This window comes from Ochotona curzoniae, unplaced genomic scaffold (assembly GCF_017591425.1).
Source record: "Ochotona curzoniae isolate NIBS_2020 unplaced genomic scaffold, NIBS_Ocur_1.0 contig_1, whole genome shotgun sequence".
Classification (NCBI taxonomy): domain Eukaryota; kingdom Metazoa; phylum Chordata; class Mammalia; order Lagomorpha; family Ochotonidae; genus Ochotona; species Ochotona curzoniae.
The window spans coordinates 32,801,088-32,823,073 of NW_024464918.1; the positions used below are offsets into that span (position 1 = coordinate 32,801,088).

The 21,986-nt window shown below is 41.8% G+C and overlaps 1 protein-coding gene across 1 annotated transcript in view; it reads left to right on the forward strand.

The window, feature by feature from the left end:
* The window catches only part of CCDC192 (coiled-coil domain containing 192), a 169,153-nt gene that overhangs the window by 48,702 nt on the left and 98,465 nt on the right, over positions 1-21,986 (forward strand). Inside the window, 2 exon segments of the mRNA XM_040974532.1 lie at positions 350-481; positions 1,318-1,374. Of these exon segments, the coding sequence (XP_040830466.1) occupies positions 350-481; positions 1,318-1,374 (189 nt within the window).

Consider the following 21,986-nt stretch of genomic DNA (forward strand, 5'->3'; position numbering starts at 1 on the left):
TGTAGCCCCTATCCCACAATGAGGTTTCAAGAAGCCAGATATATCACAATACAAGGTTTCTAGATCCACCTGTATAAATTCCAATCTTGAAACACACTGAAAGTGAGTGGTCAGATTTATACTGGAAATTTCTCTGCCCATTATAACTTTGTGGCCTCATTTTTGCCCAGAAAACTCTCTTAATAATTAAAAATAAGCAAAATCACTATTATTTGCTTCTTTCTTTATATATGTCATCCAAGAGAAATATTTGGGAAATTACTTTCACATTTAAAAGTGGAAGGCAAGTCTTTTCTAAGTTGATCTATTTAAGGGATCTGTATTTACTCTTACCTGAAAATATCTTTAGCTTGCAGTTTCGGAAGGAACAAAATTGAAACTCCTTGAACGAATTTCCTGGCTAGAGGAAAAAATAAAGACTCTGGACCAAAGGGAAACCAGTGGCAAATCATATGAAAAAACAATTCAGTTGAAAGACCAGGTATGTTGGAGAAGAGCAATCATCTTTATTCTATATGATACTTCAATCTTATGTGAACTCACAATTCTCCAAACCCATTTTTGGCTGGGATGAAAGTTCACACTGGTAAATTAGACTTAGCTTTTCTGAAAGTAGCAATTTGTGTATGAGTATTGGCATACATTAAAAATTTAATTATTTTTTAACAGTTCTAAAGTTTGATATGTGTCCTTTTGAGTATTTATTTATTTTGTAGATGGCATCGATTGCAAAGGTTTCTTAGCTGTGAAGGTTCAGTCACAGCAAGGAATAATTTTCTTTGTAGTAAACCACATAGATCATAAGATTTGGTATGTTTTTCATTGGTTGCTTTATAAGAGAAATCATCTGTGAATCTGTGAACATGTGTATGTGAATCATTATATAAGGGAAGTTCATTGGTATTAAAATTAAAGGATATGTTTATTTGGCTTTGCCTTGTATAGATTTATCTCTTGTTTCGACTAAATGAATGGTAATTGCTTCTGAAAAAAACTACTTCTCAGCCTTTTGGCTAAGATCAAGTGTGAGGCATACTGGTGAACATACATAGTTTTAGGCCCTGCTAGCATTAGCATAGTCCATCGAGCTAGTGTATTTTTGTCCCCTTGTCCTGAACACATTTATGTGATTCTTTCTTGGGCTAACCCATGCCAGGGAAGAACTGGATTGGGAGGCATGGTGTCTCAGAGGCTGAATCGCAGACCATCAGTTGGGATGAGGCTGCCATTCACACAGGTGAAGAGCTGGGCCACCTTTGTATCAGGGGTGTTTTGAAGTTGTCAAAAGGCTGTACACTAAGCTTTGTTCCTTTACAGTGCATCGAAAAACTGCAAGCTGAGGTCAGAGCTTCCCAGGAGCTTCTTTCAGCCCATGTGAGTGCTGATCTGCTTTTCTAGCCCTCAATTTATAGCATTGTTATAATGAAATTGTGCCGTAAATTGTCTGTATGGCTTGATGGCTATAAATCAAATCCCGCAGCTGCAAATCAGTGATTTGACTGCCTCTGCACAGTCACTTTCTATAAGTTCAATTCTGGTTTTTGGTAATGATTTTTAAAAATGACAAAAGGAGTTCCTATATATTATCACATGATCAAATGTGGTCTTGTAAGAACAGAACTGATAGCTACAGGTAGAAGGCAGGAGAGGTCGGGCTGCTTTAGTAGATGGAGGTGGAGAGTTGGGACGGTGGATAAGACATAGAATACAGATCAGGAGTGGTACATCCTAAACTTTGGTGCATATAAGAAAAGCTTCCCAAAGCAAAGTGCCAGGGATTCCTGTCTGTCTAGGGTGGGGCCTGAGACTTGGTCTATCCAGGTGATTCCAGATTGAGACGATGCCCTTGTTGGAATGTTTAGGAACTGACTATATAAGCCAGAACACGGCTTACTACTTCATCCTGCAAGTATTCTCCATGGATTCCCAGGGCAAATAACATTAATCCTCAAGCCTGTGTTGGCTCAGGAAGTAACCAATGTGGTACATCTCCTGCCACATTAGCCTGTGTATTCACACTTCTGCACCTGCCTCCCTCCACCTCCAGAGAATCAGAACAGCCCCAATGTTGCAGAGTACTTCCCCCACACCTCTGCTGTGCTCTGATAGTCACCTCCTCCATCCTGTCTGCTGCGGGATGGCTTGACCAAGGAAACTGGTCAGGCCTATCTGAACAAATCAGGGGTCTGGGGAGCTGCCGTCCAGTGGACCTGCAAAAGAAGACCAAGAGTTAATAGATCGTTCTGGGGTTTCAAGTGAACTCCTCTAGGGGAAATCTTGGTCACTATCCCATTGTTTGATGCTGTAGGGAAAGAAAATCGGATGTGCCATGGCAGTTAGCTCAGAGTATTTAAGTAAAAATTCAGAAGCTGCTTTGGCTTCACATGGCCTGTGACCAAAACTGAACATGACCAAGGCCCAGATTTGTGGCCCTGTGACACATCTAGGCAGAAATGAGCCTCACGGGTCCAGGAATCTGATGCTGATGCCTCCCCACCAACCTTGATCTATTAACCTTGATTGACCCGGAGGTTGCCAGGCACGTGACTGTTGTCAGGCAATGTTCCCTCCTGACAGATTGGCACCTGTAGACACAGGCAGGGAGGGGGTTCCTGGCCTGGGAATATTTAAGGAGAGCAGTTGTGGTCTCTCAAATTCTGATATTAACTTCCAGCATTACATCATGAAAATAAAAGTCATTGCTAGCATTGTGAGGAGATTCCTTTGGGTCCCACTTCTATTGCCTTATTTCATTGGGATCCCATCACATGTGGTTTCTTTCCTCTGTTTGTGTAAACTGTAATTTCTCCCTCCTATTAAAGTTGGAGTGAGATCCCTTGCAGGTTGTTGTTTACATTTCAATGTAGCAATGTGTTCATCAAGGTTGTGCTTTAACTCATCAGAAAAACTCTAAATGAAAAACAATTTTCTTAGCACTATTTATTGAGAGAGGATTGTATGCCTTTTATATGAAAATTGCTTCATATATTATCTATGTAAAAGCCCAATCCAAGCCAATTATGTGGGCATTATTTTTCAGATAAGGAAACTGCATCTTAACAAAGGTTAGATCACTCATCACGCTCTGAAACCCACGCTTTTGCTATCACAACTTTTTGCCTCTCCAAATTATATCCTCCACCTGCCATTGAAGTGTCAAATGGTGTTTGTACAGGCTCTGTCTCCAGCCAGCCTCCTTCTTCTCTCTTTTTATTCACACCCAGTGATTCATCAGTTCCTAAGGCTTCAGCTTTCACTTCCATGCAAATAAACAACAGATTCCACCCCCACTGGGTTCCTTGTATCTTAATCATCCTCTGATTATAGCTCTGCAGTGTTTTCATGAGCATCTCTTAAAACATTGTTCTTGGAAAAAGCATTCCATAGGATGCTAAAAGGTATTTGGGGAGGGGGGAGGAAAAGAGAGATCAGAAGCAAAATGGAGTTAAACATCTTCTGTCCCCATCTTCTAAATCCCTTTGTATTTCCCAATGTTTGTATTCCCATGTTTTATTCTAAATTCAGACTACAAAGCAGTGTAAAAATCTTAACTCTCTGCCTTTGTCCTGCTTTTAGTTAGTTGTCAGGTCCTCAGTATGTTGCAACAAATCACCCACCTTTGTGTTTTGCTCCCTGCCATATTGCCATTTCCCTAGATCTTTTTAATCATTTGATTTTACTGGTTGTGGCTGGAACCACAGTGTTAGGACATGTGAAGTCAGAGCCTCCCCTTGGCTACACTCCCCGTTGGGGGTTAACCTAGATGACCTCATCAAATCCCATGGGCAGAGAAGGGACAAAATCCACATGTAGAGGCAGGATGTAGGTCCAGGAACTCAGACACAGTGGAAGGATGTCACCCCTGGGGAGAAGGTGACCCTCTGCAGTAGCTGAGAAGAGAAAAGCACTAGGATCCGAGGGGAGTGAGGGCAATGGAGCGTTAGAGATGGAGTGCAAGTTGTTTGGGAATGAGGGATTGAAGGGTTTCCAAGAGGCCTGTGGATGTTGGCAGTCAGGAGGTATCAAAGCATGTTAACTGAGTTCCTGGCAGCATGTAAGGTTCTTGATCCCCCTTGGCGATGCAGAGTCAGGTATAAAGTTCAGACGCCCAGTTAGGTCTGTGCCTCCTTTCATCTAACTCCTATAGGAGCTGACCAGCAGTCACCTCCTGGTTTCTTTAACTCTGTCCCATATGAATCTTTTCCCATCACACTATTTTCTCACCCCATCTCACCACTAGCCTCACTCTGAGCCCATGGATGAAGTGGAGCCCTCCTCATGCTTGACATCTCCAGTGTCCCTTGATGCTCTGTGACCTTGTTCACTGTGCTCTCTGGGTCTGGAACACCTTTCCTTCTCCCAGGCACCAACACTCTGCTGGCAGACTTCGACTCAGTCCTCACATTACTTTCCCTGGATTCCCACAGCCTCCTGTACAGACATCAATTTGAGCTGTTAAAGGAAACGCTTTCAACAAACTAAATTTAACAGAGTTTATTTGAACAAAGAACAATCCGTGAATCAGACAGCACTCAGAACAAGAAGTTCAGAGAGCTCTGCCCGGCATCGTGAACTGTGAGCTTTATAAAACCAAACACGGAAGCGAAGTTGAGAGATCACCTGATTGGCTACAGCTTAGCATTTGCCTTTTTTGTGTGTTGGAGGAATGAGACATTCACCTTATTTCAGCATGGTCTGATCAGTTGGCTGCCAGTGATTGGCTGCAACCCAACTGTATGTTGCAAAAAAATGGACTCCTAAGAGGGTCTTGGTTGTTTACATGCTAAGTTAGGTTGCAGTTTGATGCTTAGGAACTCAAAGGATATGGAGAGCCTCAGGCCATTAGCCTGTTGCATGTTTAGCATAGAACAAGTCAATATACTACACTGCATTGACATTACTTGTTTATCTGTCTGTGTCCCACTAGATGCTAACATCTCTGAGCACAGGGCCAAGCTGGTGTCTTTGCTTTTGTGACACTAGTGACAGGCCTGTACATACAGTGGCTGCTATGACACTCATACACTTGTCTGTTCAGTCAAGTCCATTGAATCCTGCTATGTCAAGAATTACTTGTGCAGGAGGACAACTTCCAGGTGTAGGGGGGTGCTCTGAGACCCATGGCATCTCTGCTGCGGGGGGAGGGGCCCCTTCTACTTGGGTAGGCAACAGAGCCCCATTACCTCCAGGAGACTAGCACCAGCCACTCCAAGAGGAGCTCAGAGGGGAGGCCCATCCTGCAATGGAATGGAGCCTGAATTTGCAGGACCACTCAGTGAATTTAGTTCTTCCACTGAGCATCATCTTGGGGTCAACTGGAAGTGCAGGGTACGGCAGGGTGTCCGAAGATGATGCTCTGACCAATGTGTAGCTTCTAAAGGTTGTGAGTGAGAGCATCACCAACTGAATCTGTTATCCATGGAACTGGCTCTGGGGGAGCTGCTTGGGATCATTTGTGTACTCAGTCTGGTCCTCTCTCCCACCTTATCTGTACTGGAGACATCTGGAACCCCCAGGTGCACCATGCATCTGTGCCCCAGAGGCTTTTCATGGTTCATGGAGTTTGCTACATTTTTCTCATTATGCACCAAACTGCTTTCTTCCATGGGAGGGCATCTGGCAGTTAAATTGGCTGTTAGGACCATGGAGTGATACCCTCCTCTGCCTCTGGATTCCAGCTTCCTGCCCTTGCAGGTCCTGGGAAGCACCAGGGATGGCTCTAGTTGTTGTACTTCTGGCACTCACGTAGGATACCTGGACTGAGTTCCCCTCCTTTGCTCTTGGCCTTGGCCTGGCCAGTCCTTCTTGTTGTAACAATTTGAAGAATGAGCCAGTGGATGAGAGCCCTCTTACTTAACTGTAACATATCCCTGTACCTCACAAAGAAATAAAACACATTTTAGTTGCTGCTTCTAGAAAGTTCTGCCTGTCCATCCAGTCCTGAGTAGTTTTCCCATCCTTGATGTTCTCATAGTTCCTCTCCTGAGCTCATGTCAATCACCTTTTACACTGTGCCCCACAAAATGATGGGGTGTGACTTTTTCTGAGGCTGAGATCTTGCAGAATGCCTTTTAATAAGTCTTCCAGTGCCTGGATCAATGTCTTACACAATTTTCTTTTAAATGAGTTGTTATGATGACCACGTTAAGGGTCAGTGCATTGACTAAGCTGACTAATCTTCCACCTACAAGTGCTGGCATCCTATTTGGGTGCCAGTTCATGTCCCAGCTGCTCCACTTCCCATTCAGCTCCCTGCTTGTGACCTGGAAAAGAAATGGAGGGTGGCTGAAAGCCTTGGGAGTTTGGAAGAAGCTCCTGGCTGCCAGCTTTATATTGGCTCAGCTCCAGCTGCTGGGGCCATTTGGATAGTGAACCAGCAGAGGGATGATCTCTCTTTCTCTTTCCTTCTCTCTGTAAATTTTTCTTTCCAATAAAAATAAATCTTTTTTTTTAAGTGGCCAAGTTAAAAATTAAGGGACTTGGGCCCGGCGCGGTGGCGCAAGTGGTTAAAGGTCCTCGCCTTGCACGCCCGGGATCCCATATGGGCGCCGGTTCTAATCCCGGCAGCCCCGCTTCCCTTCCAGCTCCCTGCCTGTGGCCTGGGAAAGCAGTTGAGGACAGCCCAAAGCTTTGGGACCCTGCACCTGCGTGGGAGACCTAGAAGAGGCTCCTGGCTTCGGATCGGCATAGTATCGGCCCGTTGCGCTCACTTGGGGAGTGAATCATCGGACGGAAGATCTTCCTCTCTGTCTCTTCTCTCTGTATATCCGCCTTTCCAATGAAAAAATAATAAAAATAAATCTTTAAAAAAAAAAATTAAGGGACTTTAAAATTTTTAGGGGAATACTCTTTGTCTCTAAGCAAATCACTTTATGAAAAGGATTGTGTTCTGTGAAGGTGCCAGTTACATAATGTATTACTTTAATCTGAGGATGAAACAGTCAAGCTGTAGCATTCAGGAACAAAAGATAATGATCTTTTAGGGTAAAAGAGCAGGGGGAAAAACCAGCAAAGTAAGGAAGCACACACTTTTGGGAAAACCTTCTTTTAGTTAAAGTCTCTAATGGAACCCATGGTCTAAACATGAAGATTAGCAAGCTGGTGTCTTGACTTGCTTTTATTCAGAGTTCACTTATCCAGAACACAATAGTTGAATCATATGATTGTATAATTAAATTGATAGCTATAAAATGGAGAAAAGATACAAGCCTTGACATTTCAGAGTTAACCATTTGCTAATATTTTGGAGATTAAAATCTCATGCCATTAGAGTGACTATGTGTAGCTCCAGCTTACTGTCTTAGAAAATGCAAAGCATTGCTCCTTCCAAGGTACAATGGGTAGCTCTGTACCTTGGCCACAAAGACTTCAGATGACTCCAGCTACCCACTGAGCTAAGCTGCCCCCAGGGGTTCTTATCAAAACCTTCCAACCTTTCCAACAAGATTGCTAATCCACTTAGAGGCCTGCCTGGAATAAAACAAACCTCCAAAAATGGTGTTTATAATTACTTAAAAGACAGTTGTTGCTTTTTAGAGTGATTTGAATTAGGATTAAGTATCTTATAGAACAGCTCCTTTTGAAATTATGTCTTCCAAATGCCTTAACCCATTTCTTGCTTGTATTAATATTTGTTGTATAAATGCTCAGCCTGCATACCCACTCTTTCCTTGCTAATTGGATTCTCATCAATAGTCCAAAGATCTTCCGTTTGTATTCCAATGGCAACCCTCGTTCTTGCTGTCTGATGACCCATGGGACGTGGCCAAGGTCAAGACTACAGCAATATTCAGTGGGATTATTGTTTTGTTGTTGTTGTTGTTGTTTTGTTTTTGAAAACATAAATCTCATTCATTTATTTAATTTTATTCCTAATAGTATTTACAAAGTTGAAAGGCATGAACACCCACTTGTCTCTGATTAGGTTAAGGAGGGTCAAGAAATGGAGGAAGGTGAGTGGGACAAATGTTTCAGGTTTTATTTATTTATTTTTTTTTCTCTTTTGTCTGTGGTAGGGGAGGGCAGGGAGCCATTGCTTGTCTGGTCAAGCTACATCAGCCCCTGGGGTTGGGGACAATCATTTGATGATGCCTGAGGGACCTCACTATGGGGAAGATTGTTGCAAGGGTGTTGCTTTGAGTGTTGTTGATATTTCTGAGACATCACTGGCTTCATTGCATCAGGGTTAAGAAAATATTTCCAAGGTCTGTTTGCTGACCAAGTCTACCTTAGTGCATCCACAGATCCAGAAACATGTTGCAAAGCTTTGCCAGGAGAGTGGTCTACCCTGTTTGGATTTCTGTCCTTTGACAAGGCACTCTACGTCCTTTGCTGACCTAGATGAAGTGGATGTCATGTTCCTGTGTGTGTCGAGCATGCTGTCCACTGTCATATACATCATATACCACATATATTTTGATTTTCCCTGTTTCTTGTGTATTGGAAATATTTCACAAGAAACTGAAATTTAAAATATCCAGGTGAAGGAATGAGTTCAGTACATTGTAAAGAAGGCATCCTTCTGTGTTCCACACGAGGGTGTCTCTGAAATCAGAAGTTCTAGCACCCATTCCCAATTATGTGTAGAATAGGAAACTCAGCATGAGGAACACAGGACTGGGGAGGGACCCCAGTGGACTCCTGTCAGAGTTTTCCCAAAAGCCTATATCTTGCTTGCCTTGCGTAAGGAAGCCATCAATTGTCATATTACTTTTTAAATTTAGAATTGTTCAAGAGCCCTGATGTAGATCAAAAGTAACTCCTTCCCATGAGGAATTCCAGGTCCTTTTCTCTTTGTCCTCTTCACTGTTTTGCGGGGAGTGGCTAGGTTTGGTTTGCCTCACATCCGTGGACACACCTTTGGCAGGTACACCCAGATACCCATTTCTATTCTGTCTGTCCCATTGTGTGAATCTTGGAGGGCCTATAATTGAAGTCCCCTATCAGCTACCAGCTAGAGGGTGGACATAGGCCCTAAGTCATCTGGACTTTTTATGGCCTGTGTTTATTAATTTAAGTAAAGCAAGTGAGGGGTAAAGCTAGAGCTGAGGCATTTTGCCATGATGCCCAGGTGTCATGCTGAAGGGATTTATGGAGCCTGGACTATCACTATTCTGGTTGATGGTGGTGGCTACTCAGTCACCCTCCAGAAAAGTCCCTTTATCTTGAAGCTTAACAGAATCAGATTCTATTAATTATAACTTGGAAGCTATAAATTCTTATATTATCCCAGAGGATTTCAAAGTGTCGCCTCTGGCTGTTTTCCCAGGCACATTAGCAAAGAGCTGGATCAGAGATGAAACAGACAAGACACCATCTGGTGACCATATGGGATGCTGGGGGCCACAGGATAGAGGGTTTGCCTGTTGAACCATGGCACCAGCCCCTGACCACTGTGCTTTCTTGCCTGATGTTGCTTCTCTTTCCTTTCATTCCCTTTGCCAACATCTTTCAAGTATTTGTTTAGTGTCTTCTCACTTAATGTAATCACCTTTAAAAATAAGATTTATTTTGAAGGTGGAGTTAGGGGGAGAGAGAGAGAGGGAAAGGGAGACTCAGAGAGAGTGAACCAGTATATGGTTCACACCTCTTTTGGCCACAGCAACTGAAGCTGGGCCAGTGCAAAGCTGGAGCCAGGAGCTTCTGATGGATCTCCCATATGGATACAGGGGCCCAAGAACCTGAGCCTTGTTCTGCTGTCTTTGCAGGCATATTAACTGGGAACTGGATCACCAGGAAATGGGAACTGGTGCCCACATGGGATACTGGTGCCAAAGATGGTAGCTTTATTCACTGTGCCACAGCACCAGCCCCTGTAGTTACCTTTTCAAAATCTGCCAAATCCTTTCTGAAATGTATAGTGCTGAACTAAGTCAATGAATTGTGATGGAAGTAATCATACTGAGTCCATGAATGGTGTCATGTGGTTCCAGATGACAGATTCAACTAACAAGCAGAAGCCCAGCCTGGACTAAAGCATCCTGATAAAGAATGAGAAAAACGCAGCCACTCCATGGCAGGGACAGGTGTTCCAGATTGAAAGGAACCACAAGCAAAGCCCCTAGGGCACAGATGCCTGGCACATTTGGGGGTTTCAGACCTCTGCAATGCAGTCTAGATGAGAAAAGGGACCAGACTGAGCTCACAAATGGCCCCAGACAGTTTCCCCAGGGCAAGTTCATGATCAACAGATTCAGATGAATAATGCTCTCACAACCCTTGGAGATTGAACATTGATCATCTCCTGTCACCCTGGTCCACCCTGTGCTGCCTGTTGACACCCACAACAGCTACAACAACACTTAGTGAAAGAGATGAAATTCACTGATTGGTCCTCCAAATTCAGGTTCCATGCCATTGCAGGATGGGCCTGGACCAGGATGGGCCTGGACCAGGATGCACCTGCTCATTGTTCCCCTTTGAGCAGCTGGTGCCAGTCTCCTGAGGCTGACAAGCTTCTCCTGGAGCCTCTGCCTGGCAGGAGATCTGGGAGTTGGCTCTCTTCACACACAGTAGGTATGTCACTGAATAAATGCAGAGTATATGAGTGAATGCTTCAATGCCATAGCTGCTGTTCACTCTTAATTCTCAAAGTCAAGCAAAACAAAAACAAGCATTTAGACAAATCTCTCTGCTTTATACAAAATTATCCATAAAAATAATGAATTGTTTGTAACTTCTGTTTTTAAAACAGAAGGGAAAAAAAAAGAAATAAAAATCGGTATCTTTTAGCCAGCATTGCGATACAGCAGGTTAAGCAGCTACTTGCAATGCTGGCATCCCATGTGGGCACCAGTTCAAGTCCTGGCAACTCTACTTCTGATCCGGCTCCCTGAGAGTACTCCTGGAGAAGCAGCTAAAAATGGCCTGAGTGCTTGGGCCTTCCGTCCATGAGGTGGACCACGATGAACTTCCAGACTCCACTGAGGTCTGACCCAGCTCTGGAGTCACGGCTGCTTGGATAATAAACCAGTGGATGGAAGATCTCTCTTTCCCCCTCTTTCTATAACTCTCTTTCAAATAAGTAAAATAAATCTTGGAAAACAAAGGAAAGGAAAAAATTTGTGTCTTAATTGTTTATATTCATATCCTTCATGAATATTAAACTGCATTCTTGATATACTTTTATGTTGTTATTAAATATTAACTACAATATTTAATTTAACCATATTTACATATTTATATCCTGATGCCATAAATGATTTGAAATAGTTTATGAGAAACACATGTATAAAAGAGTTGAAATTTTAAAAAGGGAATAAATAACCATTACTAAGAACATTTATATGGAAATAAAATAGAAATATCATAAAAATGTAAAATTCATGTATAAATTATAACTTCTCACACATAGTTGAATCAGAAATATAGCTTTGTTCTGTCAGTTGAAGACAAAACAGGGAAAATTATTAGAAAAAATGTATTACATAGGAAAGAAGGGATGGTGCCATTTATATTCTAAAATGAGACTTTATGTTGAATAACTTAATATTGTGTACTGAAGTACACAATGTTTTAGGTATGGAAAGTGCCCCCAGCAGACTGGCCAGTTATAGCAATTAATTTGTACAATGATTTCTAAAAAGCCAAGCACATAGCATGTAACTAGTTAATCTTCTCTCACTGTAATTATAGTCTAGCTAGTATTGCATATTTTTTTAATCCCCACTACTTATCCTAATCCAGTTAACAAATTCAGCTGCATTCAAAGGCCAAGTAAGTAATGTGCAAGAGGGATAGTGGCCAGAACCAGTCACGTGAGTCAGGAGGATGCTTGTCTTACATAAGAGCAGGAGAAAGCCTAGGGTTGCCAGGTCATCCGAAATTGTAGAGAGTGTGTGTGTGTGTGTGTGTGTGTGTGTGTGTGTGTGAGTGAGTGTGAGCCCTACAGTTTTGAATGTTAGCACCTAAAGAGATAAAATAGAATGCTTTGTGTGGCAGACAAACCTTACTTATAAGTAGCCTCTCTCTGAGTTCAGAATCAGGCTACTTTCACTGTCTTTTCCTTTTTCTTTTGTCTTTCTTTTTCTTTTTTTTTTTTTCAGGCTTTATTTATTTATTTCAAAGTCAAAGAGTTAACGAGAGATCTTCCGTCTGTTGATTCTCTCCCCAAATGGCCACATGGTCACGAGTGGTCCAAAAACTAAGAGCCAAGGACACCATCAGGGTCTCCACCATCAGGGTCTCCCACGTGGGTGACAGAGACTCAAGTCCATTGGCCACCCTCCACTGCTTTTCCCAGGCCAGCCAACAGGGAGCTGGATTGGAAGTGGAGCAGCCAGGATTGGCAGGGCACCCACATAGGATATGGGTGCTATAGGTAGTGGCTTCATCTGTTAGCTGCAATGTTGGATCATGACTGCTCTGTAATTGGAAAGGCCATCTTTTCAAAGGATGGAAACAGATGGTGGTCCACCAAGAGGATGCATTTGTTTTGGTGGTGTTTCAGCCACTTCACTTGGTCCCTTAGGGTGCTGGTGGCTGTTGTAACAAACAGAGCTCAGAATTTCAGCAGCTTCATGCAAGAGAAATTTATTTCTTGCTCATTCAGGTAATAGTCTGAGGGTGTTCCTGTTGGTAGACAGAGTGTGTTCATCCACTGCCATTCACTGTTAGGCTCTGATCAAGGCTGCTAGTACCTCTGTCATCCTTGACAGTAGGGGTCCCAGGCCTGTAGCGATCATGTCAATTCCACTTAGCTTGCAAGGAAGAGATCACTGAGGTGTGTTCTTTGGCAGGTTCTAATGGACCATGCCTGCCAGTGGTGCGCCTCAGGTCAGCTCATTTTCCATTGGCTAGAACTGAGTCAGGAAGCTGTGTTAATTGCAAAGAAAACTGGGAAGAGTAGATAAACTGTACCCAAGAAGAGGAGGAGAATATTAATTTTGATGAGAAACTACAAGATTCTGCCACAACTTTGTAAAAGACTTACCTTATAGATTTTTTGCATTATTAACTCTAGGATAAAGGATAAATCAAGTGAATCTGGAGATTAAAATATGTACAATCAATGCCAGATAATTAAAAACTGCAAGTGAGAGATAATATTTCTTCATGTCTTACTTTGTGATATTTGAGAGACAGAATTGTCATATTTTTCTTTTTTCTTTAAGGAAATCAAATCTGACTGAACACTCATTTGTCATTGTTGGCAGAAACTGAGCCTCAGTGGTTTGACAGGAAGGGTCATCCTCTCAGCTCCTTGGAGTTTGTATTGGTAATTCAAAGGTACCATGTAAAAGTTGGGAGCCACTAGCTTCTAGACATTTGAGATGCCACTGCCTCTTGCCCTTGCTCATGGTCCATTCAAAGACTTGTGAATCTTTCTGTTCAGTGCTCAGCTTCATCAGAGAATTGATGAGAGTTCCTGGTCTGTTTATTGCATGGCACTCAGTATCCAGCATCCCTGGACACACCCACCTATTAGAGATCTTCTCACTCAAGGACTTGGGTACAGTGGTGTGTGGTCTTCTCTGGTTTAACAACCCTCATGCTTTATCCTCTCTGTTTTAGATGCCATCAACTTTTTCATCAAAGATTTGTCTACTTGCTTTTCCTTTTCAGTTTCACTGTCTTCTTGGGACATTCTCGGGTTCTTCCATTAATGAGCTCAGGATCCACCCCCCCAACCCAAAGGTTTCCAGTTAAATGTTACCAATACATAAAAGGTTACCAATAATTGTTCATTTCCTGCACTTGTAAGCAATGTGGGAGTTGGGAGTAGTGCTCATGTTGGGTATGGGGCCAATTTAGGTTCTCAAAAAATTGGTATTTTCAGTTTGGAATTATTTAAAATTTTCAAAAACTTTCCAAAAGATTATTTGTATTTAAAAGGCAGAGTTACAGAAAGAAGTGAGACAGAAAAAGAGCTCTTCCATCTGATGTTTTACTCCCCAGATGACCACAATGGCCAGAGCTGATTGATCTGAAGCCAGGAACTAGGAGCTTCTTTTGGGTCTCCCATGTGGGTACAGAAGCCCAGGGACTTTGGCTATCCTCCACTGCTTTCCCAGATCATTACCACGGAGCTGAATCATGCATGGAGCAGCCATGATTCAAACTGACGTCAGTAAAGGATGTCAGTGCTATAGGTGGAGGATTAGCCTGGTACATCATGGTATCTTCTACAAACTTTTAAAGATTTTTAAAAAAGATTTGTTTTTATTGGAAAGACAGATTCACTGAGAGAAAGAGAGACAGAGGACGATCTTTCATCCTCTAGTTCACTCCCCAAATGGACGCAACAACCAGAGCTGAGTTGATGTGAAGCCAGGAGCTGGGAGCTTCTTTTGATCTCCCACATGGGTGAAGGGTACCAAGGATGTGAATCATCCTCCACTGCTTTTCTCGGCCACAGACAGGGAGCTGGATGGGAAGTGGAACATCCAGGAAATGAAGCAGCACTCATATGAGATACTCTGCTTGGAGGTGAAGGCTTAACCAGTTGAGCCATTGTGCCAGCCCCTAAGAATTTTTAAAAATTTTATACATAGTAATAATGAAATGGAAAGGCTTAGACAGAAATACTTAGATAGAAATATGTTTGCTAGTTGAGTAGAACTATATTTTGCTGCTACATGTGATGAAATGCTAAAATTACTAAATAATATCTAAGCTTTTAACATTGGCTATTAGTGCTGGAACTGCTTTTGACAATTTATTTGCATGTTAGATGCTTTCTAAGTCTCAGTAATCAATTTGTTATCAAGTCAAGGTACACTAGGTAGTAAACTCTAAAGGGAAATGCAGTCATTTACAGCAGTAATGCAGAAGTGTAATAGAATCATTGGGAAGGTCTTAATAGAAAGAAAGAGCGACATTACACTGCTGTCCCTCTTCTTCCTCTTTGTTCTTCTGATTCTTATAAATTAGGCAAACAGGCACCTGTGGTGGCTCTGTGGGTTAAGATGCTGCCTGTGATCCCTGCATCCAACTTGGAGGAGACCTAGCTACTCTGACTCTGATCTAGTTCTCTGCTAATGATTTGACAAAGTGGTAAAACATGGGCCTTGTGCTGGGCTATTGCCTCCATGTGGGAGACCCAGAAAAAGCTCTCGACTTCTACCTGGTCCATCCCTGGCCATCATAGCCATTTGGAAAATAAACCAGTTAATAGAAGATCTCTGTGTAGCTACAGATCCCTCCCCGTTTGTCTGTAACTCTGCCTTTCAAATAAAGAAATAAATTATATAAAACAACATTTTTACATTTAAATTTTAAAGGGCTTAGTGTATGTAAATGTAAATTGTGGAAAGGTAGGCATAGGAAGCCCTTTCTCGTCACTGGTTCTTTATCCATGGACAGAGCCAATTGAGAAACAACAATATTTAGACAACATTGTCTCTGCACTGAATGTGAACACACATTTTTACTGTCCTCGTTCCCTACACAGTACAGTGTAAGGACTACTTACATAGCACCTGCTGGGTTAAGTGCCATCAGTAATCTAGTGATGTGTGAAGGTGTACAAGAGGAGGGGCCTAGGTTGTAAGCAGATACTGGACCATTTTGCATAAGGGACTTGAGCAGGCATAGAGTCCAGTGCCAGGGAGGAAGGTTCTGGACACAGTCCTCCCATACATACTGAGACAATTGAGTCGAGTTTTCAGTACTGCATTCCATTTGATGGAGTTGAACTCTTCATTATTTTACTGACTTCAATATAACTGTGTGCTTCCTTGAGCTCCAGGAATCATGCCTGTTTTCTGCTCATGATGGGACCTTGCTGTGTGTGCTAGAGGAAGTTTAGAGGAATTAGCATGGGCGTTCCGCTCACCTTCCCTGGAGTAAGAATACAGCAATTGTGTGAGGCAGCTGTCAGCGCCACAGGGAATGGAAAACTACTGCGAAGGCGTTTTTTTTGCAAGTGGGAACAATCATCTCAGATGCTTAGAGGCAATTCTTAGCCCACTCCTGGCCTTGCAGCCTTGCCTCACTAACCTTCACTTTCTCAGCCCCTGGAAAATGTCATTCTACCTGTTTCCAGTTCTTACTCGACCCCATAAACACATGTCCCTTGTGGGAGTTTTATGACGCATGTTCTCTGCACTTGGCACTAAATGATTGCAGCTGACTTTACTGAAGTTTCTCTGCCACACATTGTCGGATATGCATTTCAGGGGACCCATGGGTCCTGGGGGAGTAGGGAGCTGGTGCAGAGCAAAGGAGAACCTGATGGGACCCAATGTCCCTGAAGCCTTTCTGATTTCATTGCCATGGAAGAGCCACTTAAATTGTCCCTGTTTTATTCTTCTGGCTCTCTTCTCTTCAGGCCTTACAAGTCCTCTGTCAGGAGTTCCTTGAGAATAAGAATGAGAAAACTCAGAATTGTCCAGAATATTCTTTTCACCAGCAAATGTTCATATGGTTTCCTAGAAGTCATTGAGGATATCCATTCCTCTTTTGCCAAATTAGAAAAAAATGGGGGGAAGTTGTTTCTAATATTAGATGCTATTTTAAGTCACTGCCTCTGTGCAGATGTTTATCGTTTGTAGTATTTCAAATCTAGTAATTCTATCTTTTTGCCCAATCTCTTCTCTTTCAGTGTCATTTACTGAGGGCTGACATAAACCTCACTGGGAGGCTGATAGGAGGGAGCAAGGGTCGGGAACAGTTCCCTTGAGGACTCATACATGAAAAAAAGACTGGCTTAGCCTCAGAATCTATAACAATAATCGAAGACCCTATAAATAAATCATTTAGACAAACTTGTTTAAACAGGTGTGATCTCTCAAAAGATAACCAGGTCAGAGAGCTGACAAATGATTTAGATCTGCCTCGTTTCTAAAATTGTGAAAAGCTAAAAATAAGAAACTCCCCACCTTTTAAACGTTTGTATTAACAATGTGTGGCAGTATTGGACAGTAGGAACGGAGAAGGACTTGACCTTCTCATGGAAGGAAACACAAGCCAAAAAATCCCGAGAAGAGCCAAAGGAATAGTTATTAATTTTCCACACTCCGACTGTTGCTGCTGATCCCAACAGGGCAGTCTCTCACTCCTTACTGGGTGCAGGGAGCTTTAGCTGCACATTGTTGTCTGTTTGGAAGAAATGGTTAAGAGGAAGGATGGCAGGAGGAGCAGGAGGAGGCCTGGTGGATCAGGGCACACCAGGGTGGAAGTAGGAGCGGGGACAATGTGAACAGTCAGATGGGAAGTTCAATGGACGGAATAGGCGGAAATGAGAATGGGAGACATTATTCTGCTTTGTGGAATTGCTAATGAGTCTCCAGCTAGCTGTTTACATTCAGTGGCAAAAACAAGTTGTGTCCAGTTGGGCCCTTGGGAATGTCCTCCTCCCCCATGCCACTCTTCCAAGTGAGGAACACACCCCCTCCCCAGAGATGGGGCTCAGGAGGTAACTGAAGTAATTAAAGAGCTGTGCTGCAGTAACCATTACCAGGCTTCAGGGTGCAAAGCCAATGCAGTGGAGGAGAGTCACCTCCTGGAGGGCTGGCATGTGACTTTCAATCCAGCCAACCAGCAGGCTCAGTGGTCACAAATGTGTGATTTTTAGATTGAAATAGCTCAACATTTGGTTTGGGGAAAGACCCTACTCACTTTGGAGGGCATCTCCACAACAGGGTTGCTTGGAGAATTTAACTTTCCTTGCAGACCAAGATCTGAGTTGGGACTTGAGAGTGACTTCCATATGGATAGATTTCAGTCTGACACCTAGAGGAATTTGTGCCAATGATACCCAGAAGTCACGAGCCCCCACTGCTCTTCCTGTGGTGGTGGGTTCACCATTGTTGTAGAGGACAAATCCTTTTTTTTTTAAGTCTTCCTTAAGTATTACGAATTTGTTTCCTTATGACATTTTAATTCTGATTAGTTTCCATGGATAGTTTTTTGCTTGTTTTATTTTTATTTTTCTGACCATATGTTCTGGGGAAGTTTCTAGCCACAAACTGTAATTCTCTGTTTCTCTCACAAGTAAATATTATGACAGCAATGTCTGTCTTTCAGCAGTGACCACGCATAGCCTCAGAAATGCTCAGTAGAGGGATTCCAGAATGGTGATTGTTTCTCAGTGTGAAACTGTAGGCCCTTTGATGAATTCTCAGATCTATATGATGTATGTATAGACTGTGTGCATTTGGAGTTATTATAGACTTAGCTTTAATATTTTAGAAAGTGCCGATTGATGTTTTTGCCATTCCTTGTGGGTTCTTACATATCAGAGCAAACTAAGGCAGAGGTATATAAAGGTGAAATGTCTGCATTTAATGAGTTTTAGTATTACCTGCAAAAGATTCCTTAAAATTCAGAAGAGTTGTGGCAGGACCCAGTGAATATACTTCCAAAGCACTGAAACATGTCCTCAGAAAAAACTTGTACAAAATGTCTATCTCAGTGTTATTTACAGCAGCCAACTAGTAACAATGCAAAAGTGCAACGGCTGATACATGGCTACACCAATGTAGAGTACCCAAGCAATGGAATACTGTGCAGCACTGGTCCATGGGTGGGATGGATGTTGAAACTACTATGTTAAGTAGAAAAAAAAATGAAGTTGTTCGATTTGAATGATATAACATATGCAGAATAGGTAAATGTGTAGGCATACAAAATAGATCTCTGGCTGGCACCTCCGTGGCATGAGATGAGTAGGGGTAATGACCAGAGGGTATGGATTTCCTTTTGTGTTGATAAAAATGTTTCAGAATTAAATATCAGTGTATATTTTATAAGCGTGAATAAGATCTCAATTTTAAAAAGAAGAGTAAAATGCAAATTGGTCCCTGAATTTCCCTGCTTGAAGAATCCATACACAAATGTGGAATAGGACTGGATGCATGTTGGAATGTGCACCTTGTTTGTGAACCATACCTTGAGGAATTTGCAACTCATGCTTACATGTATAAGGCTCCTCATGTTTTATGTTTGTAGCATTCGTGTAAATCCACATCAGTCTTCAAAATTTATATCTTGCTTCAGAAAACATCCCTAAACCAATGCAAAATATTATAAGAATACTCTTCAGAATATGATATATGAAAAAAATCATAATGGCATTCTCTTAAATCATTGCTCTAAAATCAATTATTTTAACTTTTAAATCAATATGGTTTTTATATTTTCATTCTTAACCTGATTTTGATTTGAAATAAACTGCTACCTGTAAATGTCACTTGACAAGGGTCCAAAATGATCTCAATTATATTCATTCATTTAGCAAAAATTTGCTCCCAGATTGCTTTGTGCATTGGATTGATACACTAAAGACCAAGCCACAACCCTCTAGGGCTTTGCCAAGTGGAACAATGGATACAACAGGGAACATTCACAAAGAATCATGGGTTCTACCCATAGAGGTTTTGATTTTATTGATTCAGAATACACAACAGACATCAGCGTTCAAAAATAACCTCCAATGGTTCCTGATGATCAGCAAAGTTAGAGCCACTACTGCAAGGAAGAAGTCAGCCCACACACATAAATCAGTTAGTATATTAAACCAAGGGTTAGGATGGTGGCAGCCAAAGCTACTAGGGGAGCTTAGAGGAACCACATTTAACCCAGGGCTGGAGGCAGAAAATGCACAGGGAAGCCTATAAGAACAGAGTGATGTCTGAACTGATATTAACCAGTGAGGTGCGATTGTCGAAATGTAGATAGGATGAGGATGGGAGTGATCTGAGTGACAAGGAGCAAAGGTGGCATCCTGTAAAAAGGCAAGGATGGCTGAGAAATCCCAGCTGCAGCTAGAGGGAAGGTTGCTGTAGAAAAGCACAACAGATGTGATGTATTGCGTTCCCAGCTACAGCCAACAGAAGAAACCAGTCTGAGCTATCAGCACTAGGACTTTCAGATCAAGGCATCTTGTTGCTTTTGGTCATTTGAGGAAACGCAGACATACCTTGCATTATGGATGGATAGGCAAAGGAAAACCAGCAGTGCTGGATTTTTCCAATGAGGTTATCAGTTGTTGAAATAGATCCCAGATTGTTTTATTAAGTGTTCCAAATGTGTCTGTCCCTGTCAATCTCAGAGTCACTCTTCTGGAAGTGTCTGAGCCATTTTCCAGATCAACATCCTCTATTGTCCTTAAATGAAGAACCCATTAATAGCAGAAAGGGCATCCTGCAGGAAGCCAGCTAATGACTCTAAAATGCCTGTTTTTTTCTTATCCCTGAACTCTGGAGGTTTGACAGTCACCACCTAACTGTGTCAACACTTGCTGCTTTAGGCTCCTGGCCTGTACTCTTACTATCTTTAAGTCAGTTTGCTACACAAATACAGATGGCTCTCAGTTGGCTTAAGCAACCCCATGGGAATATGTGAGGTTGGTGGACTGAGTGTTTAATACTTTTTTATTAAGGGCGGTCACTTTTGTCACCTTAAACGAAGGAATCTTACACCTTGGCAAACATTGAAAACCACAGTAAAAATTCACGTTGGAGCCAGGCCTTCTGGTAGCTGTTTCTTTAGATATCTTTATGACTAAAATGTACACAGTAGTCCCCCAGTATCCTGTTTGACCTTCCCATGGTTTCAATTACACGTGATCAACCATGGTCCAAAAATATAAAATGGAAACATTTTAGAAACTATTTGTAAGTTTTAAACTTCAAGCTGTTCTGAATATTGTATGCATCATTCCATCCATTCCAGGATGTGAATCATCCATTTTTCCGATGTATTTGGGTTGGATACTCAACCCATTTGTTAGTCATTTAGGAGCCATCTCGGTTATCAGATTGGCTTACCTAGTATAGTAGTACTTGTGTTCAGATCACTGTTACTTGGTAGCTTAGTGCTGTAACTGAATGCCTCTGTCCGTCACCTCACTTCATCCCTTCATGGAGGTATTGTATCATCTCACATCAGCATACGGATAGTTAGAGTAAAATAAGTTATTTTAATAAAGAGAGAGAAGAGAGGGAGAGCAGATTCACAAGATTTTTCATGCAGTACATTAAATTGTTGTATTTTTTATTAGTTTTTAATAATCTCTTATTATACATCAGGCGTTTCTTTCACAGACATTTACTCTTTTTGCTACACCACTGCAGCCCCCTAAAACAATTTAGAGAGAGACTCAGCCACTGTTGTGAGCTTAGAGAGTCACTCGGGTCATCTTGGAACAGGCAGAGGATGATTAGTCCCCTGCTGCTCAACACAAATGGATAGCCCACTGTCTGTAAGGAGCTTGCATTTGACCTTGTCTGGTCAGCCTTACTCTTAAGTTCTCAGGACTAATTTTACCCTTCCATGTTTTTATTAAGAATGCTGTATTTTAAAGAATGTAAATACCTTGCAAACATTGTCTATTCAACCTTACCATTTTGCTTTCATATTCTCAAGAGTTTCTTTAATTTAAAAGTATTTCTATTTTGAGCAGACAGTGCTGTGAATTTTTTGTGCAGGACTGAATGAATATAATTTCTCCCTGGACTTGTCATGTGTATCTGCAGTATTCCATTTGTATGGCATTTTTAAATAAGTTGCCCTTTTAAACCAGTTTGCTCAGCTTTTGATCTGCAATCCCAAAAGGTATCCAACGGATATTTGGTGAAAAGGTCAGCAATATTAAGCTATCTGAATTTGAAAAATTCCTCCTCTTCTTTCCCCTTTTCTTGGCCTTTATGTCAACAACAGGCACTTTCTGTAATCTGTAACATTACAAAAAAAGACCACATATATAAGGAATCTTCAAATTCATGGAAAACCCATACTATGAAATAGCTATGAATGGAAATGTTTTACAACAAAATTAGCTACTCTTAATTTTGGCGCAAACTTTTTAAAGTCTCATATGCACATAGTTATTTTAGGCTGGGATTTTTGTTTGTTTTTAGAAAACTATTTTGTATGACAATATCTGCATCGCCTGTTTCTCCTCTTAGTAGTTGTAAATATACTTATAACTTTGTGTTTTAAATGAAACACTCTTAAACTAGTGAGATTTATGCCAAAGATGTTTTTAATCTGAATATATTTTTAATATAAAAATGTCTCAACCTTGAGACCTCTGGTTGTCG